Here is a 24,956-nt window from a genome sequence, read left to right as displayed (position 1 = left end):
CCCGCCTCTTGCTGGACAGCTGGGATAGGCTCCAGCACCCCCAGTGACCCTCGTGAGGATAAGCGGTAGAAAATGAATGAATGCACATGAATGTAGGAACGTTTCAGGAAAATATCAGTTCCCGACTAAAACAGCTTTTTATGAAAACGTAATTTCAAGCATAACTTTTTCACTTTGACACAAATATTTTTGCTTTTGTGACTAAATATCTAAACTATACTAACATAAACAACACAAAAAGGCTTGATTTATATCAAAACACAAATGTTCACATTTGGAATAGACCTCGTCTGAACTATGAACTATGAAATTCCACACATTCCACTTCCTCTCTCCTGTCATGTGTGATTCTTCAAACAATCCAAATGTGCTTCTGCCACATTGTGGACGTTTTTATGGCTTAAAATTTCTCTTAAAGTGAAATGCGTTCATGGAGACGTTGTTTTAGCCATTTGCCAGACTTTCTTTTTCATTTGTTTTTGATCTTGCAGCTATTTTCCACTGAGTGCCACTCAAAAATAAACGGATGTACGGGTCACTTTGATATTTTGTAAAGTCATATGTATTTCAAGAAAAAAAAAAACTGCAGCTTATCGTGTTTGTGTGTTTTCGGTTTCATATCATTTCTGGGTATGGAGCCTGTGGCCATGACACATGCTCAGAGGTTCCAAGGGATTTTGTGGTTCTGTTGGAGCTCAGGCTTCAGTACATGTTCCAAAGTGACCCACTTTCACCCGTAAAGTCTGACACGGCTGCTGATAGGGTCACGGCACCAAAAAATGGATCATAGTCCTCAATTAGACCGCAAGAGGAAAAAAAAAATATGTCACAGAGAGGAGGACGGTTCTGGCTTCCGACCCGAGTTTGGACGCCGCCTGTCTCTATTAAACTTTCATTGGTTTCTTCCTGACTGAACGCCGAAGTCAGCCTTCATCCATCAGAGAAGACGTTAAATATAGAACCAGACGGACCAGAATAGAGGAGGAAGAGGAGGAGGTGGTGGGAGGGAGGAAGAGAGCAAACAAAAAGACAGCAGGAGCGAGATGATGATGGCAGAGAAAAAGGAGAATCTCGTCTCACCTGTTTGAGTATGGAGTCCATTTCCAGGCCACAACTTAATCATGGGCGAATTGATAATGAAATATAAAATTGATCCTCAAATCAAAATATCGACACTTTTGGTGTTTCGATCATTTGAGGTAATGTTTGTGCGAATAGATTACTGGTCATAAAATGCAGTATAAAAGACGTATTGGCACGTTTTTATAAACTCCAATGCCCGATCGAACAACGTCTTCATACGACTCTCCATGAACGCATTTCACTTTAGGAGAAATTTTAAGCCATAAAAACGTCCACAAGGTGGCAGGAGCGCATTTGGATCGCTTGAATGGAAGAATCACTCATGACAGGAGGGAGAAAGTGGAAGGCGTGGAGTAGCATAGTTCATAGTTGATAGTTCAGACATAGTCTATTCCAAATGTGAACATTTGTGTTTTGATGTAAAACTTTTTCTGTTGTTTTTGTTGGTATAGTTTAGATATTTAGTCACAAAAACAAAAATATTTAGTGTCAAAGTGAAAGTTATGCTTGAAATGTATGTTTTCATAAAAAAACTGTTTTAGTCGGGAACTGATATTTTCCCAAAACGTTCCTACATTCATGTTCATTCATTCATTTCTACCGCTTATCCTCACAAAGGTCACGGGGGGGGGGGTGCTGGAGACTATCCCAGCTGTCTTCAGGCGAGAGGCGGGGTACACCCTGAACTGGTGGCCAGCCAATCACAGGGCAAATATAGACAAACAACCATTCACACTCCCATTCATACCTATGGACAATTTGGACAATTAACCTAGCATGGTTTTGGAATGTGGGAGGAAACCGGAGTACCCGGAGAAAACCCACGCATGCACGGGGAGAACATGCAAACTCCACACAGTGAGAGAGGGTGGAATCGAACTAGCTGTGAGGCCCGCGTGCTAACCACTCGCCCGCCATGCAACCCTTATAAGGGACCTATTATGCTAATTTTTTGGACTCCTATAGAGCAGCAACACACAATAACCAGCACAGAAAACATTCTAGATCTTCCAGAATCTGCACCTATTCCAGCTATATTTCCGTTGACTTCTGCTTCCTGCCAAAACGGTCTTTAACCCGGAGTAAACCCACGCAGAGATGGCCGAGGGTGGGATTGAACTCGGGTCTACTAGCTGTGAGGTCTGCGTGCTAACCACTCGACCGCCGTGCAGCCTACTAAAGAACTGAAAGCAGTAAAAAGGAACTTTTTTCAGGTCGTCAGTGACGGTAAAAGTAAGCTTAAATCCTCATTAATGCCTTTTTTCATAATTTATGTGTATTTAAATTTATTTCACATTGTTTTCTGCATGTAAAACTATCATTGTTTTGGCTTTCTGGAATGGATTAATTGGATTTACGTCATTTCTGATGGGGAATATTGAAAATGAGCCAATGACGCTAACCAAGGTTGCACTACACTTTGTAAGTGAGACGTCTTTGATTTGAACGATCATTCGGCTTGACTGGTTCTCGGTTCCTTGGATGGCTCCAAGTGCAAAAGGGACTCACGTAATACAGCATGTCGGTCCAGCCCTCCATGGTGATGCACTGGAAGACGGTGAGCACAGCAAACAGGATGTTGTCAAACTGCGTGATGCCGTAGTAGGGCCCGATCCAGCCGTCTCGACACGTTGTGCCGTTGGGACACATTCTAGACGGTGGCTTACTGCCGCACGGCAATTCGTCCACGACCTCACCTGGCGGGACACACACGGCGAGGGGATGCAGTGATACATACATACGGTCGGCATCTTTGTGACTCACCTGTTATTTCATCATAGCAGGTGGTGTGGAACTTCCCCATGTAGAACTCCAGGCCGATGATGGCGAACATGAGGATGGCCACGAACAGCAGCAGGCCGATCTGCAGCAGCGGGATCATGGCCTTCATAATGGACTTGAGCACCACCTGCAGGCCTGGAGGACAACTTGTAATGAGCACAACTACTGTAACTGCGTACCTAATTGTGTCGAACTAACTACCCTGGACTCAAAAGGATGTCAAAGGATGTCTTTGGAGAGACACTTACTGGGAATTCCGGACACCAGTTTGAGAGGTCGGAGCACTCGGACAGCCCGCAGTGTCCTCAGATCAAGCTGAGTACCCACTGATGACAAAATACTGTGGAGAGCACAAGAGAAACATCAAAAAGTCAGAAGTCAAAAGTCAAAAATCAGGAAAATGTGGTTTGATATTGAACTTTTAAAAACTTTTAAATGACTGATATGACTTAGAATGACGCACTAGCATACGTATGTATGTATTTAACTTACTATCATTATCTGCTAGAGACCAGAGGCCGCTTGTCTCCAAAACAATTTCTCCACATGCTTACCACATGATTGAAATAGCCTTAAGTGTCTGGACATGTGAGTCTGCCCTTCATCGTCTCACAAGAAGGAGGTCATATGTTACATATGTGCAATATATTTCCCTTGACAAAGCCTTATTATTGTCCGTGCATTTGTGAAATGAGTGCGACTGCTAAATAACCCTCCATGGGGCCAAATAGAGTTGCCAGTGCCAGAAATTGGATAACATTATGGTGCTCGTTCCAAGGTACAAAGCTGCCATCGCCACTTCTCCTCCTTGTCCGATCGGCGTCTTCATCACAAGATAAACCTCATAAAATGTATTTTTGGGAATATTTTTGGGTGCCTAAAACTGATTAGGCTGCACGGTGCTCGAGTGGTTAGCGCGCAGACCTCACAGTTAGGAGACCAGAGTTCAATTCCACCCTCGGCCATCTCTGTGTGGAGTTTGCATGTTCTCCCCGTGCATGCGTGGGTTTTCTCCGGGTACTCCGGTTTCCTCCCACATTCCAAAAACATGCTAGGTTAATTGGCGACTCCAAATTGTCCATAGGTATGAATGTGAGTGTGAATGGTTGTTTGTCTATATGTGGCCTGTGATTGGCTGGCCACCAGTCCAGGGTGTACCACAAGAAAGCTGGGATAGGCTCCAGCAACCCCCGCGACGCTCGTGAGGAAAAGCGGTAGCAAATGAATGATTATTTGGAATTCCATTATTTACAATTATATCCAGAAATTACTTTGGTTTTCCCAAATTGGAATGAATAATAATAATAAAAATGAATGTTAGTAGGTTATAGAGAAAGAACTACAATATTTTGTCTCTCAGGAAATTGCAGTATTTTGTCATAAAAATTATGAATTTTTCCGAAAAGAAGTACCATTATTTTCTTGGAAAATTGCAGTACTTTTTTTAAATCAAAATAATTGCTTTTTTTTCCAGAGAAGTACAAGATTTTGTCTCTCTCAGGAAATTACAATATTTTGTCATAAAAATTATGAAATTTTCCAAAAGGAAGTACTATTATTTTCTTGGAAAATTGCAGTACTTTTTTAATCAAAATAATTGCTTTTTTTCCAAAGAAGTACAATATTTTGTCTCTCTCAGGAAATTACAATATTTTGTCAAAAAAATCATGAATTTTTCCGAAAGGAAGTACCATTATTTTCTTGGAAAATTGCAGTACTTTTTTTAATCAAAATAATTGCTTTTTTTCCAGAGAAGTACAATATTTTGTCTTTCTCAGGAAATTACAATATTTTGTCATAAAAAATATGAATTTTTCCAAAAGGAAGTACCATTATTTTCTTGGAAAATTGCAGTACTTTTTTATCAAAATAATTGCTTGTTTTCAGAAAAGTACAATATTTTGTCTCTCAGGAAATTTCATAATTTTGTCATAAAAATTATATTTTTTTCCGCAAGGAAGTACCATTATTTTCTTGTAAAATTGAAGTATTTTCTCATACGGTGATTGCTATTTCTCTGAAAAGTACAATATTTTTTCTTAGAAAACTGAAATATTTTCTCATGAAATTAACTTTTACTTATTGTTTGTAGTAGTGTTTTTTTTATTGTAACACTGCAGTATCTTCCCATCTTAAATCCTTCAAATGAATTCATAGTCTTCCATCTGTTTTCCGCCGTCTTCCCTCCAGGTTGGTTGCTAATTCCAGTAAGAGGTCATTTATTAACAGACCCGATACCGGCAGCCAAGCCCCTCATTCCCTCAATGGCTTTTTAACTGCCTCGGCTAAAGGCCGCGCCGCTGCCGACCGGAAAAACACCAGACCTCAGCAAAAATACAGCCGCCAATACCGACGCCGCCGCCACTGCTGTGGCAGCGAGCTTCCAGCTTCCTTGTGACCGTAGATGGCATCACTCCATGACCGCCTTAAAGGCTAAAAGTATTGTAGCTTCCTGATATTTTATTTATTTGGTGTTTCTCTCTGATCTTTCCGCACTTTGCACATTCCGTCTTTATCCTTGTGTCAAGTCAGCGCGGAAGCGTCAAGTGTTCACCCGAGCGAGACGCTTCTGGCAGGCCATCCAAAACATCAGGGATGCAGTCGCCCCTGGCAACACACGAGGACGTAGGGGTTTGGTACTCTCCAACCGCAACCCTTCCATTGAAGCCGGTGATGTGTAATGGAGGCGCCCCCTGCTGGCTAAAGAGAGACCAGGACGTTCATCGTCTACCCAAATAGATAAAGGAGTCAGGTGGGAATTCCCAAGTGGAGGAATGTCACCATCTCCTCGGAGACGGGGGAGTGAGCAGCCTCGAAGAGAGTGCTATTCCCGAGTGTCCAAAGTGTGACATTCAATTGTGGCGAGAGACGGTCGCAGCGTGATGGGGAAGACGGTTGATGTGGCGTTTAGACTGTGATGACAGAGGCGACAGCTGCTGGGAAACACCTCGCATACATTCACACACACATACACACACACGCACACACACGCACACACAACACAGCAGCAGCCTCCATCTGACAGTGAAGATGGCCAGCCAGCGCTCTTATTTATCAGGGGGGGAAAAAAAAGCCATTAGCAGTCATTAGGCTCCTTGGAGCGCATGATTTAAAATGGCGTTCCATAAAAAAAGAGGCTCCGCCCCATCAGAAGACCCGATATCAACCCAGCACTGATACGTTCTCCGTCCACAATCATCTTACACTCTGGGATTTCCATGTTCCTCAAACTCATCTTGTCTTGGTTAGGTCTTTACTAGCATCTGAGAACTCGGCTTAGACCCGGGTTTAGTGGTTTAGGACAGGATTTGGGCCTGAGTATGATTTACTGTATATTAGACACGTATGATTTAGCGGAAAAAAACACACAATTTGCTTAAATATGCATAAAGTTGATATTAATAGTCCAAATTCAAACCCAAAAAGGGCACAGTGGCGAGGGAATTTCTGTACAGGCAAATAGTAAGGATGCCGTGGCCTCCAGAGGATACCAAAAAAAACATGGAAAAAAAATTCCCATTCACATAATTCTATGAAATATACTTGATATGACTATTTAAAATGACTTACAATGAATCTCAAGTAAAGCAATGCTCAATTATGACTTCAAATAAGTCACCCTTGTTTTAGTTTAGTCCAAAAAAACAGGGAAGAGGAGGACCGCGTCAGGGGTCTCTCCCCGTTCACGCCACGTTGCCGTAGCAACCCATGAATCTTCTCTTCACCCCCGAGTCTCCACGGTTACCGGCCCGCTCTCATTCATAAAGCGTTGCCCAGGCAACGCGGCTCGGGCTCACCGACGGAATCTCGGCATTGCCGCAGCAACGGGGATAGGGCGGGGACAGTGGGTCTCCGTACGATTGATTTTTGGTCCCCCCCCCCGGCAGCCCCCTGCAGCCCATCCCTCGGCAAACGCCCACACACACACACACTGACGGGCACAGCGTGACGACAAAGGATCCCCATCTACACGGCTGCTAGGCTAAATAAAAAAATAAAAAAATAAATCATAAAAAAAGCCAAAAATACACCAGCTTACGCCTCCATTAGTAAACCTCTAAATTCTCTAATGAAAAATATAAACAGCTGTGGCTGTAGGCAACCTCCTGATGTATTTTTTTTAACTCAACAAAATAGCAGTAAAATTTCTTCTTATTTTCTAATGAAAGGTATTACTTTTTCTCTGAAAAATAAAATTTTTTTCTCGTAAATTGCAATATTTCCTCATAAAAATGTGTTCTTTGTCGCTGAGATGTAAAATGTTTTTCTTGGAAAATTGCAGTACTTTCTTTCTTTTGGAAGGAAATTGCAGTATTTTGTCATAAAAATGATTAATTTCTTCCAAAAGGAAGTAGCATTATTTTCTTGGAAAATTGCAGTACTTTCTTATCAAAATAATTACTTTTTCTCAGAGAAGTACAATATTTTGTCTCTCAGGAAATTGCAGTATTTTGTCATAAAAATTATAATTTTTTTTCAAAAGGAAGTACCATTATTTTCTTGGAAAATTTAGTACTTTCTTATCAAAATAATTACTTTTTCACAGAAAAGTACAATATTTTGTCTCTCTCAGGAAATTGCAATATTTTGTCATAAAATTATTAATTTGTCCGAAAGGAAGTACCATTATTTTCTTATAAAATTGATTGCTTTTTCTCTGAAAAGTACAATATTTTTTCTTGGAAAACTGAAATATTTTCTCATGAAATTAACTTTTACTTTAAGAGTACAAGTTTTTTGTTGAAAATTGTAGTAGTGTTTTTTTATTGTAAAACTGCAGTATCTACACATAAATATTTTTTTTCTTAATGAAGTTTAATTTATTTTCTTGAAAAATTGTATTGTCTCATAAAAGTTACAACTTTTTCTGTGAATAATAGAATGTTTTTTCTTGTAAAATTGCATTATTTTCTCATTAAAAATGTATACTTCTTCCTTTGAAAACTGCAACTTTTTCATGAAAAATTGCAATATTTTCTCATAAAGACCAGGACTTTTCACATAAAAAACATTTTCTCAACAAAATATAACTTTCAGTATTCAAGCTAAAGTGTCTTAGAGCGTCTTCTAAGATAATAATCTGTCATTTAATGATGCGGCATCTGACAGGTTTTTTTTTTTTTTTGCCACATTTGCGTTTCATTCCTCCTGTTTATGATGCGTGTGTATGTTGGAAACAGTGTGGGAGTACCATGTGTCAGCACAGTGTGAGATTCTGTCCCCTCACAGTCTCCCACTGAGGACCACCCCTAATACACACACACACACACACTCACACACACGCATGATGGAACATGATGTAAGAAGAAACAAACCATTAGCCTGGTATTTGAGTAAACAGCTCAGGTATGAAACCCCAGAAGATGTCACAGCTTTTCTTTCCACGGATGCCATGAATACATTTTATATTTAATACAGAAATACTTATTTGTATCATCTGTGACACATTATCGGCTGATAATTATTTTTTAAATAACACATCCAGAACACATCCCACGAAAGCAGACTGTACCAATTGTAAGAAAGCATCTTAAAGCAAAGCATACACTTCGCCTGATTGGGAGAGCCCACATCCCGGCTGCAGAGGGGTGCTAAAGAGCTGGGTCCAAGTTGGGATGAGGGGTTGTGAGCGTTATATCATCACCATGTCTCTCCTTCATCCCTCCTCCTCTTGCTGAAGCTTTCACGGGCGGAAGCACTCTGCCTCTGACCACATTCTCCGTCCTTTCATTTTCTCCCTCGGCCATTATTGCTGAGCTCAGCCGAGTGCTAACGCACAGCTGATGGACCCCCACCCCACCCCACCCCATTCCCTCCCGCCAACTCCCTCCTCCGAGCCCCTCCCAACAACATCAACTCCATTCCATCGTCAACCTTTCTCTTACTTTGCTCTTGAACCCTGCAATGATTTTGGCTCCCTGCATCCTCACGACCACCAGGAGAAATGAAGGAGAAGCATAAAATGTGATGGCCAAAAGCTTCCTCACCTTCACTCTGACGTTTAATTGCACATTATGGATTTTCAGCCGCGTGGTTTTCGGCTTTTACACATTTCCCCATCCAGAGCTTACTGGTGGTGTTTAGCATGCGGAGGCGGAGCTCCACTCCGACTGACAATGACTCAAAATGCCACAGTGTGGTTTTGATTTAGCCGATAAGATGGAAATGACACCAAAACTACAGTCTAATATCAGGTACATTAATATTTTTATGTAGTTTTTCCCTCTCATAATATTCCCACTGTCATCTTGTAAAATTCAGATTTTTTTTTTAATTCCACCTGTTTTTTTAAATAATATTACAGTATTTTTATGTTGCCTTTTCTCTAAAAATTACATTTATTTTCGTGGAAAATTGCAGTATTTTCTCTTAAAATGTAAACTTCAACCAGTCCAGGGTGTACCCCGCTTCTCCCCCAAAGTTGGCTGGGATAGCCTCCAGCATACCGCCGACCCAAGTGAGGATTAGAGGCATAGAAAACGGATGGATTTTTATGTGAAAAATACAACTTTTTACTTTTTACACTGCAGTATTATTATTAAAATAGTAGTTTTAATTATTATTAAAACTACTATTTTTTGAGAAGTACAGTATAATTTATTTATTGTAAAACTGCAATTTATTTCTCGTAAGTGTATGACTTTTTCTTAAAGATTATTTCTGTCATTTTCTGACAATGTTTTCCCAAATTTGTATTTATTTTTTGTAAATTGACGATAACATATTTAATATTGAATTTTAATATTGTGAATTTTCTCATAATACTTTTATTACGTAAAATTGCTATAATTGATTGCATAATTCTGATTTTTTTCCCATTTTAAAATGATTATTAAAAAAGCATACCCTCATAAAATTGTTATTTTTTGTAAAATTATTTTAACATTATATTTAATATTCATATTATGAATGTTCTCATAATATTCAACTTTCATCATGTAAAATTGCCATAATTAATTGCATAATTCTGATTTTTTTTTCCATTTTAACATGATTGCTTTTTCTCTGAAACATACCCTCATAAAAGTATTACTTTTTTTTTAAATTCCTCATAATATTCTCACTTTAATCTTGTAAAATTCTACAAAAAAACAACAAAAAATGATTTATAGTAGCGGATAATGTCCAACGTCGCAGACAAGTGCAAGAGTAAGAGTCCTTACCCAAGTCCTTGGTCTAACATGATGAGTCAGTGAACATCCGAGAATCCAGTGACTGAATTTTGTTTGTTCATGTGACTTTGGGGGCAGTTTCGACGGGGCCCTTGCACGGAACCCCTGATCCGGGTTATTCAAGAAGTTTCAAATAGTTTCCTCAAGAGGACGAGCAAGGACGTCGGAACTTTTGCGTGAGCTGTAACCTTTCAGCCGACGGCTGACGAAGACGGTGGACAGGAGAGCGATGGCCTGCAAATGACTGCAGAGCAATATTGCTAATTGAAGTCATGGCAGAGGGACAATTCCCAGCCAGGTGCTCTCCTGTCTGACCTCATGCTGCTGGACGTCATGTCCCGGCGCCGATGGTCACCCTGCTTGTGGCCAAAGTCTGATTCAAACAGGGACAGGGTGTGGTCTGCCAAAGACGTGGTGCATTCGTGTACGGTTAAGAAGGTCATTATTCATATGTGGACTTAATGTCATCTTCTGAATGGACATCTTCATCCATCACAGCTAAACATCCAATATCCCAAACGTACATTTGATTAGAATGCTCCATTTGCTCATGTGAACAGTGTAGAATTTGTATGGTCCATTTACTGGAACATAGGAAAATACATGAAATAAAGTATATCACTGCAACAATTAATCAATGGTTAATCCATGACCTAATTAATCGACCATTATTTTGGTCATCGATTCATCGTTTTTTTATTTAAATATGTATAAACCCTTTAAAATGTGAATATTTTTTCATTGCTTCATATTCATTTGGTCCATCGATGGCCTAACCGATTAATCTGTTAACTGAAACAACAAGATTAATCGACTATTAAAATGCTAATGATTGTATTTTTGTGTACATTTTGTGTACATGTATGCACTTATTTGCTGTGTTGATTCAAATATCACATTTAAATTGTGTTTAAAAAAATCTGATTAATTGATTAATGAAATAAATAATCAATTGATTAATTGGTTATCATAATAATGATTATTCGCACCCAATAGGGTTCATTTCTTGATCTAAATGGGTTAGTCCGTAGTAATGAATTTGTTTTATTATTTCAAATTAAAAAACAAGATGCGGGCCAAAAATGGCCCCCGGGTCACACATTGGACACCCCCTTAGCTAGTGTTTCTCTTTTGGATAAGCAGGGACCGCCGGGAAAGTATTTCTTCTAAATTGGAGCCCACCGAGGCAGGAAAACACACACACACACACACACACAAACAGGGATAAATCATAAAAACTTCCTTCGGCATTCATGCGCTAAAACATTCAATATGAATATACATGAAGATTGAAGGTCCATAAATCGGCCGTATAGTAATTGTGCATATGCCTTTGAAGTGTGTGCGTGTGCATGCGTGTGTGTGTGTGTGTGCAGCATAAGATAACAGCGGAGTGTGTCACGCAGGCTTTGCTGCTGGGTGATTGATCATGAAGAGCAGGGAAAAGCAGGTTACTGCAGCACTCGCTCACACACACACACACACGCACACACACACACACACACACACACACATAAGCACACACACACACCATCCCTCGCTGCATTTGCTCTTTCTGGTTTGGCTCTCCCTCCCCTCCCCCTTCTTTTCTTCCATCTCCATCTTTGCCTCGCCTCCTTCCTCAGATGCTCCCTCTCCCTCGCCATCACTCTCACTACCTCCGCCCCGCCCTCCCTCTTCATCCTGTGGTCTTCCTCCTCTCCTCTCCTCCTCCAGCCAAACCAATCCTTGTTTTCTTTCTCTGTCTAGGGGAGGTGGGGTGGGGGAGGCGGTGAGATGTCGTCACGTCCTCTCTTCCTCCCGCCTCCCGGTGTTATGTAGCTGCATGGACGCGTCCACCCTTATCTCCGCTCACCATTTGCCGCTGTAACGAGTCTTCGCCGTTTGCATGGCGTACCGACATCTTCAGGAAGGACGCCGAGCGATGGGGATTTCACACATGAAAAAATGCAGCATTCCACATTTCAGTCACCGTTGTATTGTAGCTTGCCAATAAAGTAACCTTCAGTATACTTTAGTATAGTCAGTGTACAGCTTGTACTGTATAGTGGTATACATTTACTATCCACTGGAAATCAGTCGACATGCAAGCATTGATGTCTAAATAGCTGGCAGCACTACTGAGTAGCAAGATCATTGTGTCATGCCTACAGTCGAGCATATGGTAGCGTGCACGAGTGCTGTTTGCACTACAGAGCTGCGGTTCACAGTAACCAAACATCAAGTATCAAGATTTGTAGTTTTGTGTCTTGGTGCAGTTTGCTCACATACCACTAGGGGTACCCGTAACCCTGGTTGGTCTACGGTTGGTTTACGGTTGGTCTATGGTTGGTCTATGGTTGGTCTATGGTTAGGGTATGGTTGGTGTATGGTTGGTCTATGGTTGGTCTATGGTTGGTGTATGGTTGGTGTATGGTTGGTCTATGGTTGGTCTATGGTTGGTCTACGGTTGGTCTACGGTTGGTTTACGGTTGGTCTACGGTTGGTCTACGGTTGGTCTACGGTTGGTCTACGGTTGGTTTACGGTTGGTCTATGGGTGGTCTGTGGTTGGTCTATGGTTGGTCTATGGTTGGTCAATGGTTGGTCAATGGTTAGTCTATGGTTGGTCTATGGGTGGTCTGTGGTTGGTCTATGGTTGGTCTATGGTTGGTCTACGGTTGGTCTACGGTTGGTTTATGGTTGGTCTATGGTTGGTCTACGGTTGGTCTGCGGTTGGTTTATGGTTGGTCTATGGTTGGTCTATGGTTGGTCTATGGTTGGTCTACGGTTGGTCTACGGTTGGTATACGGTTGGTCTATGGTTGGTCAATGGTTGGTCAATGGTTAGTCTATGGTTGGTCTATGGGTGGTCTGTGGTTGGTCTATGGTTGGTCTATGGTCTTCCTATGACAAAACGAAATACAATGTGAGGTCTGTACTGCTTTTGTCAGATACTGCGAGCTGCTTGGTTGTGTCTTTAGCTAACAGTGCTAGCATAGTGTATCATGGTCAAGGAGTCCCCTGTGTGAACGTGTCGCTCCTATGAATTGGACTTTATGAGCCAGATAGAGGCGAGGGATTCTCAAAAGCTATCGCCATAACAACGTTGCCCCGTCTCTCGGAGAGGTGACATTTCACTTTGGCCCGACGGCCGCTCCCTGCGGCTCCACTCTGATCCCGCCTCTGAGGGGGCGTGTGCACGTGCGGGTGTGTGTGAGCATGCACGTACGCCTGTCCTCATTAGAGGTGCATGGCGATGGTGGGGGCGTGGCCCTGATCACACATGCACAGCGTGTCAAAGCAGGGCCGCTGTGTGTGTGTGTGTGTGTCTGTGTGTGGTGTTTCTTTCTCCCCTGACAAACACTAGATCTTGTTACCATCTTCAACCCGTCCCACCTTCCATCTCTCCTCCTCCTGCTCTCTCGGGTCTCCATATTTAGATCACGCGACAAAAACACACACACTCATGCATGCACACCACCTGCCCGCCTACACACACACACACACACACAAATCAAGATGGCGTTGAGCAGACTAGCAAAGCAATGCCAAAAAAAGCAAAACTGAGGAGAAACAGCTGATAATGAAATAGAAGATTCATGATAAATTCATATAAATAGGGCTGTGTTACATTATTAAAATCATAATTAATCTCATTTCATCAATAGTTAACTCAAATTAATCACAATTAATCACAGCCAGAAATACGTTTTTAATAAGTTGGGATATAAATCTTGTTGTGGTAAATGATTAATCTACATGCATAGCATTTAGCATAATCATTTTCATTTCTTGTATGTCGGTAATGTTTGCTAGCTAACGCTAACTGGACGTAATGTAGTGAATGCTACGTAGCTAGCCTGACTGAGGAATTATGTGTAGTTATCTTTATTGCCAGTCCCTCCTCTTGTGTTTCTTCGTGTTTCTTCAGAATCACTCTAGGACCTGTCTGCCACTTGCAACTGTCTTTGGCCCCATGGTGGGTTATTTAGCAGTTCCAACTAACCGGAACTATTTTCCTCATGACCAGGAAATCCAACCAGAACCCGGCTCACGGTATCAACTAGGGTGTAAGTCACCGTTGATGCACTACACTGCCGATGTGTATCTCATACAACTTCATCAGAATAAGATGAACGTCTCAACTCACCCAGTGAGCACGACCACAAAGTCCATGACATTCCAGCCGTTGCGCAGGTACGAGCCCTTGTGGAGGGCGAATCCCAGCGCCAGGATCTTGATCCCTGACTCGAAGCAGAAAATGGCGATGAAGTAGGGTTCCGTGTCCTCCTGCAGGGAACGCAATCAGGAAGTGAAGAAGAGATGAAGATGGCAAGGTACGTATAGCTGTTGAGTGCACGTTACCAATCGCTCGGATAGAGGCGTCTTGTCGCCGTCGGGGAGGTGCTGCTCCAGCGCCAGCACGATGCAGTTTGCGATGATGGTGGTGAGGATCATCCATTCAAAGGGAGTACATCTGCAGTTAAGGCCACAAACGCTTGTGTACGCTTGATATGTCACATGCTGCAACGCTTTCTGAACTCTCTACTGCCTCTCCTGTCCACCGAAGGCATTCACTCACACCCGTACCCACAGTAGCCATGTATAGTACATGGACCCAAATATTCCAATTCGATTCGGGTTATTTGTTCAAACTGAAAGAATGTAACCTTTGTATACACCTCATTCCGAAAGAAAAGTGCCAATCCGAATGAATATATAATCAGATTCACGGGGGTGGAATATTCCTTTCCCCAATCCGATTGAGGTATCTTGTACCCGCTCAAACGGAAAGTTGTCAGACTTTGTGTTGTTTATTGGCGGTTGGCAAGCAGCTTTGGTGTGCATTAGCGCCATCTGTGGAACAGAATCTAAACCCTTCTATACGCCATTCACAAGTCCAGTTTTATTAGAAAAGAAAATACATATCTATATAAAACATGTGCCGAGCTTAATTATAAAATATTAGCAAGATTGAACTTTATCTTTTCCTGTTCCCGGGTGCGTTCTTTCAGCGAATGCTGAGATATGACGTAAAACGCGGCTCAAGACGTTCTTTGATTTTAAAAAATGGAGGCGAGCAATCGGCACTGGACTGCTGCGGAAAGTTTGTTTTTGATTCAAACTAAATTTCAAGACTGGACGAATGAAAAACTGGCGATACGGAGTTATTCCAACAAGTGAAAAAAAAACTTCAGGAAGTCGGTATCACGTGATGTTGGTGTTTACACTTTACTACGCATGCCCCATTGACTATTCTGGTTGATTATAGCGCCGCATGTAGACACGCGATTGGAATATTACATTACATTATTAAAATCATAATTAATGTCATTTCATCCTTAGTTAACTCAAATTAATCACAATTAATCACAGCCAGAAAGACGTTTTTATTTCTAATAAGTTGGGATGCAAACCACGTTGTGGTAAATGATTCATCTACACGCATAGCATTTTGCATAATCATTTTCATTTCTTGTATATCGGTAATGTTTGCTAGCTAATGCTAACTGGACGTAATCTAGACATGCGATTGAAATATTCCTTTCCATGGATACCATTGCTTTCCGGAAAGGTCATTCGGAAAAAGAAAAACTCCTCATGTAAACGTGGCTAGTGTCGCTGATCGCTGATGCAAATTTGAAATACAACACTTATAAAACACACTGATGCTGATTCCCTGCTTGTGCAGGGCTCAAGTGTGTTTGCATGTGTTGTGATGTGTGTGTGTGTGTGTGTGTGTATCCATGCCTGAGTAATGTCCGCCAGAGGCTCTGCGATGACTGGATACGTCCAGACAGATCAAGCCTGAGCCTAATTGGTCAGTCATTATCCTGTTAGCTTAGCGCGGGTGCGCGCCAGACTTGACACTGACCCCATGGCCGGGAGGACGGTCTAAGTGCATGTGTGCGTCCAGCACGTGCACGCGCACGCTGGATGTGAGCAGATGAGACAGGTTGGGTGTACGGCGTGTATGCTAACACGCACACACAGCAAACAGACCGGGTCAGAACTTAGGTGTGTGTTTACCTTCTAGCAACATCTTGATGTTGTTTTTTTTTTAATTTGGTATCCTTGCATGATGACGATACGGTGCATGAGTGTATGTGTATGTGGCGGCTACATGCTAGCCCGCTTTAGCATCTATTATTCAGTAGACACTCTGCTGGCCTGACAAGCGGCTGAAAGCAGGAGGTATCAATCCCTCCGTGTGTGTGTGTGTGTGTGTGTGTGTGTTGGTGCTCTCACTGGTTTCCGCCCATTCCTTCTCCTCCCTGCAGTGTTCTTCATGAAAAAAATGTAAGAAAACCTTATGCCTTCTGACTCCCAAGCGCGAACTAACCGCTAAATGTGAACCAGGAAGTATAATCAGCTCTATGCACTCTTAAAGGGGAAGTACACTTTTTTAACCATGTATACAAAATCTTCTAAAAACATGAATTCCAATTGACCTTTAAACATTTTTAACTATTATATGAAGTTAATGAAATGAAATTATGAATTATTAAACTTCTTTGAACAATGTATGTGTGCACTGTTGTGTACTTATTGTGTATCATGCACTGTAATGGACTCTGGAGATGCTAAACCTAGTAACCACAATAATTCCAATGCTGTGTGCCCTTGTTTATCACAGAAATGGGTTCCCATAATAAGTAAATAGAATAAGACACAAACAACAGCGCAGCAATAGATCGATCCAATACACCACAAGGAGGAAGAACACAAGCAAGGGAATATACGGTCTGGAAATGTTATAGTTTTATGGCAGTTTTTTTCATAATATCTTCTTCAAAGTACGACTCTGGCAGTGCCTCACTTATTTTGACACTTCAGAATGTTAAGATATGACTACAAAACATTGGCCACAGTTTGACACTGGAACAGACCATTTCAAATGACAAAAATAGTCAAATGTGTTTGTGTTGGGTGTTCCCAATCACGCACAGCCGGCACACACAGGCTTCTGGTTAAAAAAAAAAAAAAAAAAGATGCGCTAACAAACTTCCCGTAGCCTCCTGCTAGCTCAGCAACCGTAAAGCTGTCAGGAGAACTGATGACCGACCAGACCGCACACACACACACACACTGTTCACCTTCGCCACAAATCTTAAAAGCATCCGTCCACCCATGTCGCTTACTGAACACACACACACACAAAGTGCACTTACATTGGTCACATTATTCGTACGCCATCTACAGATGCTCACACAACAAGAACACACCCACACACTTCACCTTCTTCCTTATCAATAACGTTTCAATATGTTTTAGCTTGAGGAGAACCGTTACGACTTTTCCTTTCACATCATCTTCCTCCGAACTGCAGGACTTTACAGCCGCGAGGACAAGCATGACATCAGCACCTTCTACATTAGTCACAGCACACACACACATACACAAACACACACAGACACACACACTCCCATGTGCTTGCATTCAATGCTGCTGCAGTGACTCATCAAGGCACAAAACCTCTCACACACACACACACGCACACACACAATTGGCAATGCCCCCTCCCCCATCAAGACACAGTAAGCCCTCGTTTATCACGGCTAAGTGATAAGTGAGTACATACGGGTTTGAACATTATTGGGGCCCATTAGAAATGAAATATAGTCACTTTTACACTCCTCCTACTTTTGTATGGTAGACAAGAGAATAGGAAATTAGAAAGATCACGATTAGCGCACAGGTATCACAGCTAGGAGACCCGAGTTCGATTCCCCTCTGTGTGGAGTTTGCATGTTCTCCCCGTGCATACGTGGGATTTCTCCGGGTACTCCGGTTTCCTCCCACATTCCAAAAACATGCTAGGTTAATTGGCGACTCCAAATTGTCCATAGGTATGAATGTGAGTGTGAATGGTTGTTTGTCTATATGTGCCCTGTGATTGGCTGGCCACCAGTCCAGGGTGTACCCTGCCTCTCGCCCGAAGACATCTGGGATAGGCTCCAACATGAACAATACTTCAACTATGTTGGTGAAACTGCATATGTGTTGGGCCAAGTTATCCATGATTACATTTACGCCCAAATAAACATGTAACAATGAGCTAACATGGTTAGCAGAGCTACAACCCAGACAGGAAGTATAGTTTTTTCATGCCGTTTTTTTTCTCACAACAATAAATGTCCAGTAATCCCTTGTTTAGTGTGTCTAATAAGTGAATTTCTGCCAACTAGGATTCATTATTTAAACATCAACTATTTCTGTAGGTAGAGCATAGAAAATCTGGACCTTCCAAAAACTGTTTTTTAATATGATTAAAGCCCTCTAGACATGAAATAGCATCCCTATAGTCACCTTTACACTTGTATCAACTCATATAGGACATAAGAAGAATAAATAAGCGATAAATAAGACTCGCGTTAAAGTGTGTGTTGTTGTAAAAGGAGCCGAGGTTGGGCGAGCAGACAGGAAGTTGAGGTTTAGCTTGCTGCAACTGCCTCATGAGGATAAGCGGTAGAAAATGAATGAATGAATATGATTAGAGTCCTCTAGACATGAAATAGCATCCCTATAGTCACCTTTACACTTGTATCAACTCATATAGGACATAAGAAGAATAAATAAGCGATAAATAAGACTCGCGTTAAAGTGTGTGTTGTTGTAAAAGGAGCCGAGGTTGGGCGGGCAGACAGGAAGTTGAGGTTTAGCTTGATGCAACGGTAGAAAATGAATGAATGTATAGCTCACTGAACACGGACACCTAATGGCCAATGTAGAATACAACACTAAAGTCACACTTCCTATGCTTCTACTGCCTTTTATTTGTATTTTAAGTCATTTAGTAAGTTTATTTAGCCATTTTTATGCTTGGAAATGCTGCATTTAAGTACACCAACAATAGGCCATCATTTAAAATAGAGGGGGAAGCCAACCGCATAGCTCCACTGGCATGTCCGCTCCATTCCCCCAAAGAAACTTCACTTTCCGTCATTGAAAAATAGAGTCAAATTATTATTATTCAAATTAATATCCACAACAAGCCCAAGTCGTTATCCGAGCTGTCAGTGTGATCTGTTAACCTCTTAAAGCTCTTAGCTCTGCCTGCACGCCCAATCCTCCCTTTTTGTGTTTTTAATCCATTTTACGCTGAGCCGTAGCGTCGCCTCAATGAGGAGTCGTCAGCAAACCTTAAATCCGCATTACACCGGATCAGCCGGCGGCAGAAAAGGAGCAAAAATGTCCGTCCCCGCTGGTTCCGCCTTGGGGGGATTTGAAAAACCGATCTCATCTCCCCCCCCCCGCCACGGCGCTCCCTTCCCAGGTGAGCTCGGAGGGAGGTGCGCATCCGTGCGTGCTTCAAATAATTAAGCCAAGTGCTGAGCTCCTCAGCGCCAAATAGTTAATTAAAAGCCGTGTGTGTGTGTGTGTGTGTGTGTGTGTGTCCAGAGGATTAAAGACTGTAATTATTATAACTATGGCCTCTTTTTTTCCTCACGCATATTCTCCTGGTGCCTTCGCGTGCGCGCACAAGTTGAAATGAGTCAAAGCGAAAGTTGAGTAAAACGTCCGATGTACTGTTGCCATGGTAACCGTGCCAATCCCGTTCCACCCAACCTTGATTTAAAAACAACATGCATCTGTGAATTCTGGAAGAAAAAATCATGTCCCCACACCCCCCACATGGACACGTCCCAGCGTGAGACATTCGATGACATCGATGTGGCGCCCTCGCCGCCTCATAAGAGACGACCCCTAACCCTGCCGATGTGAGGTCGTTATCGATGTTGTGACCTGGGATAATGTCGTGATAGACTGAGGTAAGAATGTGTTCACCGGACACACGCTCATCCAGAAGGAACAGCATCTGGTCTTAGAAGGTCCAAAATTGGATCGGTTTTCTTTTTTTAATAAGTGTCAGAATGCTGTAAGTGACAATTAGCGTCTTATCTTTGATGCTTGATTTGAGTTTTAGTTAGCCCTACATGCTCTAGCTACTTTTTTAATCACAAAAATAGTACAATGTGTTTATGTTGGGTGTTTTATAAGAACTCAGCCTGCATCTTTCCCATTGAAATACACATAGAAGACAGCAAGGAAAAGGCATTTTGCCGTGTTGCGCGAAGAGGGTTATAATTTTAACACATCCACGCGAGCGCACACACACAGTTCAGGCGCAAATGTGAAAATTGTAAATACTTCATGGTGTTATATTGAAAATAATATATATTTTCATTTTTATTTTTGTTATGACATTCTGGTATTCATTCATTCATTTTCTACCGCTTATCCTCACAAGGGTCAAGGGGTGCTGGAGCCTATCCCAGCTGTCTTAGGGCGAGAGGCGGGGTACACCCTGAACTGGTGGCCAGCCAATCACAGGGCACATATAGACAAACAACCATTCACACTCACATTCATACCTATGGACAATTTGGAGTCGCTAATTAACCTAGCATGTTTTTGGAATGTGGGAGGAAACCGGAGTACCCGGAGAAAACCCACGCATGCACGAGGAGAACATGCAAATTCCACACAGAGATGGCTGAGCAGGGAATCGAACCCAGGTCTCCGAGTTTGTGTTGTAATTTCATTCATTCATTTTCTACCGCTTATCCTCACAAGTGTCGCGGGGATACTGCAGCCTATCCCAGCTGTCTTCAGGCGAGAGGCGGGGTACACCCTGAAACTGGTGGCCAACCAATCACAGGGCACATATAGACAAACAACCATTCACACTCACATTCATACCTATGGACAATTTTGAGTCGCTAATTAACCTAGCATGTTTTTGGAATGTGGGAGGAAACCGGAGTACCCGGAGAAAACCCACGCATGCACGAGGAGAACATGCAAACTCCACACAGAAATGGCTGAGGGTGGGATTGAACACGGGTCTCGTAGCTGTTAGGTGCGCGTGCTAACCACTCGTCCGCCGTGCCATGTTTAGTATATATGGCTAAATTTGTGTCATCTTAGTGTAAACGTCAGTAAGTCCAAATGAGCATTTCAGGATTAAAGTAAGCAGGTTTTGTAGCGACTGCGTGTTTAAGTCAAAGCGCGTCAGCATATTGACGAGTGGCGGCAGGGGTCCAACCCCATCACGCCATAAAACCCGGCCTGAAAGCCCGGGCGAGCCTTTACCTAATCAAAGTGTCACTTATCCATCTCGCCTCCCCCCCCCCACGTCACAGCACGCCTCCCATCCTCGTCTTTATTTCATCCTCCTCAGCGTCTTTACCGGAGCACGACCTGATTGACAGCGCTGCTGACCTCGGACCCGCCCCATTACGAGTGTCGGGCCCAAGTGTCCGTCCGGGGCGAGTGGCGTGTTAGCGTTGTACGGCGATTGGGATTGAGTGGCAGCCTGCTGACGTGGCAGCGTTTCGCTCAGCTGGGCCGCGCTGCAAAACGTGGATGAAACGCCGGCGTGGCGAAAACGTGCTGGTCTTTACGCAGAAGGGCGGAGGTTAACGTGGCGATGATGATCCCTCACACACACAAAGGGGGGCTTTGGTGTAAAGCAAAAAACTTTCAATACACGGCGTGTATCGATGTTATTCTGATAGTATACGTAATAAATAATTATAATTACAGTAATAAATAAATATAATAATAATAATAATAAAACGGCAAATAATAAAAACTTAAGAAACCACATATAGTTGGTGGGTAGACAAATTATTTTTTTCAGATTAAAATGAACAAAGCATTATTAGAGCCCTGTAGACATGACAAAACACGACTATAGTCACATTTATACTCTTTTTATTTACAACATATTGCGCAACTGCAGGGTCTTGAGACACATGCTAACTCGCAAACTAGAGAGCTAGCGACCCTAAACGGTAGCCTTCAAGTTATTTCCTTTCAACTTAAATAGCCAAAAACTTACCACTTCCACACAGATAGGGAGGATAACTATTAACAGTTATTTAACCTTTAACATGAACCATACAGCATCCATATCAAACTTGCGCGGGCCGCACTAACATTAAACTTTCATATCAAGGCGGGGGCCACAAACTAGTGTCCTGCGGGCCACATTTGGCCCGCGGGCCGCGTGTTTGAGACCCCTGCAGTAAAGCATGATGGGTAATGGAAGCAGCTTAGGGATGTCCACTGGCAAACACACACTTGCATACAAATAGTAAAAACACACACACAACGAGCCCGGGCGCCACTCCCTCATTCACACCGCCACCTCCTCCCTTACTTCCTGCATCCTTTCTCCTCTCCTCCTCACCAGGCTGCAGTCGACAGCAGCCGGAGAGGAAAATGGAGGAGCTCAAGAGCAGGGAGAGGAGCAAGCGCTTGTGAGGAGAGATGGCGGCAGAAAGGAGGACGGGAGAGGAAGTGGAAGGCGGCGCCAAAAAGCCTCAATGTGCACTTGTCCTCAGACAACCTTTCAGGCGACTCGCAAACACACAGCATTCCTCCGGCCTGTCATCGCCGTAAAGGTGATGGTTTCACACCATCAATCATCCGTGGCAAACTACAACAGTAGCAGACGGCACGCATCAACCGAAGGGGACTTATGATGCTTTTTCCACTTTTCTTGCCCATAAATGTCGTTACAATTTTGTATTCTCATGTTAAACCATGCCAAAGTTTCAGATCAGATTGGGAATTGAGCCCTGAAAGAAGTTTCGGATGGCTTCAAACGTTTGGTTTCAGAGGGTGTTGCAAAACTGTTCCTTTGTGATGTCACAGAGGAGCAGGCTTCCCCCATTGACTATTCATTCCTTCATTCATTCATTTTCTACCGCTTTTCCTCACGAGGCTCGCGGGGGTGCTGGAACCTATCCCAGCTGTCTTTGGGCGAGAGGCGGGGTAACCCTGGACTGGTGGCCAGCCAATCACAGGGCACATATAGACAAACAACCATTCACACTCACATTCATACCTATGGACAATTTGGAGTCGCTAATTAACCTAGCATGTTTTTGGAATGTGGGAGGAAACCGGAGTACCCGGAGAAAACGCACCCGGAGAAGATGCAAACTTCAAGGGTGGAATTGAACCCTGGTCTCCTAGCTGTGAGGTCTGCGCGCTAACCACTCGACCGCCGTGCCACCCCCCTATTGACTATTCTGGTTGATTATAGCGACGCATGTAGACACGCAATTGGAATATTCCTTTTCCATGTACACCATTGTTTTCGGAAAGGTCCTTTGGAAAGATTCCATTCGGAAAAACAAAAACTCCTCATGTAAACGTTGCTAATGAAGGAAATGAAGGAAAGCTAGACAATTAGCACGTGCGCATGTTAGCATCGTAGCATGTCAGTGTCTCCGCTGTACTTTATCAGCAACATTGTGGTCCAAACCAATGTAAAAGAAGTAAACATATCGATGAATTTATATATCGTTTTTACCGTATGTGTACATTTCTGAAGAGGGTGAAAAGTATTGTGTTGAAAAGCATTTTCAACACATCCCATAGGGGGCGCTACTCATGCCTTTTACTACATATATGGATGGTGTCCTACTTTTTCAAGAAGGGACTGGGTGTGTTTACATTGATTTTATGAATGTGAGTATGTGAATAAATGCACCACACACATAGCAGACACACTCAGCATGCAGCCCCTCCCTTCCTGTCCGTCACTAGACGAGAAAAAGGGGAAAACAGAAAAACGCCACTGCTGCGCTTTTCAACGAAGAAGCCGCCACCGCCACAAACGCTTGACTGGCAAAAGGCCAATCGATGATTTACAACGTGCGGACGGGATGTCGATGTGTGACTCAACATGGGGGCAGTGCAGATGGGGGTGGGGGGGTGGGGGCTTAGGGGGGCATGGTACAGTATGGGCTGTCCACCATTTTTAATTCTCATATTATTCTCCATGTCTTTGATTTGGGAAAAAAAATCACCAGGAATGATGAAATTGAAAAGTATTTTAATATCCTGCAAGATTGTGCATGCATTTCCCAGCATGCTTTGCTGTAGATAAGATTATGACTTTGGGCAAAGTATTATTTTGTACAGTTACACAATGCGGGCTAGCTCAGTGCTATTTTATATTATATACTATGGCAGGGGTGGCACGGCGGTCTAGTGGTTAGCGCGCAGACCTCACAGCTAGGAGACTAGGGTTCAATTCCCACCCTCGGCCATCTCTGTGTGGAGTTTGCATGTTCTCCCCGTGCATGCGTGGGTTTTCTCCGGGTACTCCGGTTTCCTCCCACATTCCAAAAACATGCTAGGTTAATTGGTGACTCCAAATTGTCCATAGGTATGAATGTGAGTGTGAATGGTTGTTTGTCTATATGTGCCCTGTGATTGGCTGGCGACCAGTCCAGGGTGTACCCCGCCTCTCGCCCGAAGACAGCTGGGAGGAAAAAGCGGTAGAAAATGAATGAATGAATGAATACTATGGCAGACTGGGTTAAATTGCAGCAATCTGGCATGTGGGCCTGACTTCCACACATATCCTGTTTTTACTTTTTATCATGTGCTCCTAGCTGGGATAGGCTCCAGCACCCCCCACTACCTTAAGCAGTACAAAATGAATGAATGTGCTCCTAGTTCGTAATCAAGCACACACAGAGTTCATGTGTCTCTAAAGATAAAGAAGATGCTCTCCGCCTGATAGTGATGGGGGGGGTCATGGTTGCTAGTAGCAACGGAGCTGATTGATGATCAACTGAGCACGCCAAAGAAACCGTTAGCGTCTGTAGTTGTTTCTATTCCTCATCTTCCGTAGATGCGGCTAATGAAGTGACACATCTACGAGTGTATCATGATGTAACACACCAACGTGCACGTGAGGGAGCGACACATTGCACGCCGGAGCGTAAACAAGCCAAATGTCAGCTTTCTTTCATGCCAGAATGTGTACACGCATGTGTGTGTGTGTGTGTGTGTATTTGTGTTGCCTCCTGAGGTAAGTGATGCTGCTGAACAGGTGTTACAGTATAATGCCCTGACGAGGAACACTGAGACACAGGCCTATTTGACACTGAGCTTCTACCCTTAAATGCT

General features: G+C 42.9%; 1 protein-coding gene across 15 annotated transcripts in view; it reads right to left on the bottom strand.

Moving 5' to 3' along the window:
- cacna1ab (calcium channel, voltage-dependent, P/Q type, alpha 1A subunit, b) overlaps window positions 1-24,956 on the bottom strand; it is an 89,441-nt gene that overhangs the window by 58,777 nt on the left and 5,708 nt on the right. For all 15 annotated transcript variants that reach the window (XM_078793535.1, XM_078793542.1, XM_078793544.1 and 12 more), the window contains exons 2-6: window positions 14,382-14,488; window positions 14,167-14,306; window positions 3,114-3,205; window positions 2,848-3,000; window positions 2,593-2,780 (exon numbers count right to left, since the gene is read on the bottom strand). In XM_078793535.1, coding sequence (XP_078649661.1) covers window positions 2,593-2,780; window positions 2,848-3,000; window positions 3,114-3,205; window positions 14,167-14,306; window positions 14,382-14,488 — 680 coding nt within the window. The remainder of the gene's footprint in view (window positions 1-2,592; window positions 2,781-2,847; window positions 3,001-3,113; window positions 3,206-14,166; window positions 14,307-14,381; window positions 14,489-24,956) is intronic.

This window comes from Doryrhamphus excisus, linkage group LG9 (assembly GCF_037039965.1).
Source record: "Doryrhamphus excisus strain RoL-2023G ecotype Guam linkage group LG9, RoL_Dexc_Guam_v1.1, whole genome shotgun sequence".
Taxonomy (NCBI): Eukaryota; Metazoa; Chordata; class Actinopteri; order Syngnathiformes; family Syngnathidae; genus Doryrhamphus; species Doryrhamphus excisus.
This window is presented reverse-complemented; position numbering and strand designations above follow the sequence as displayed.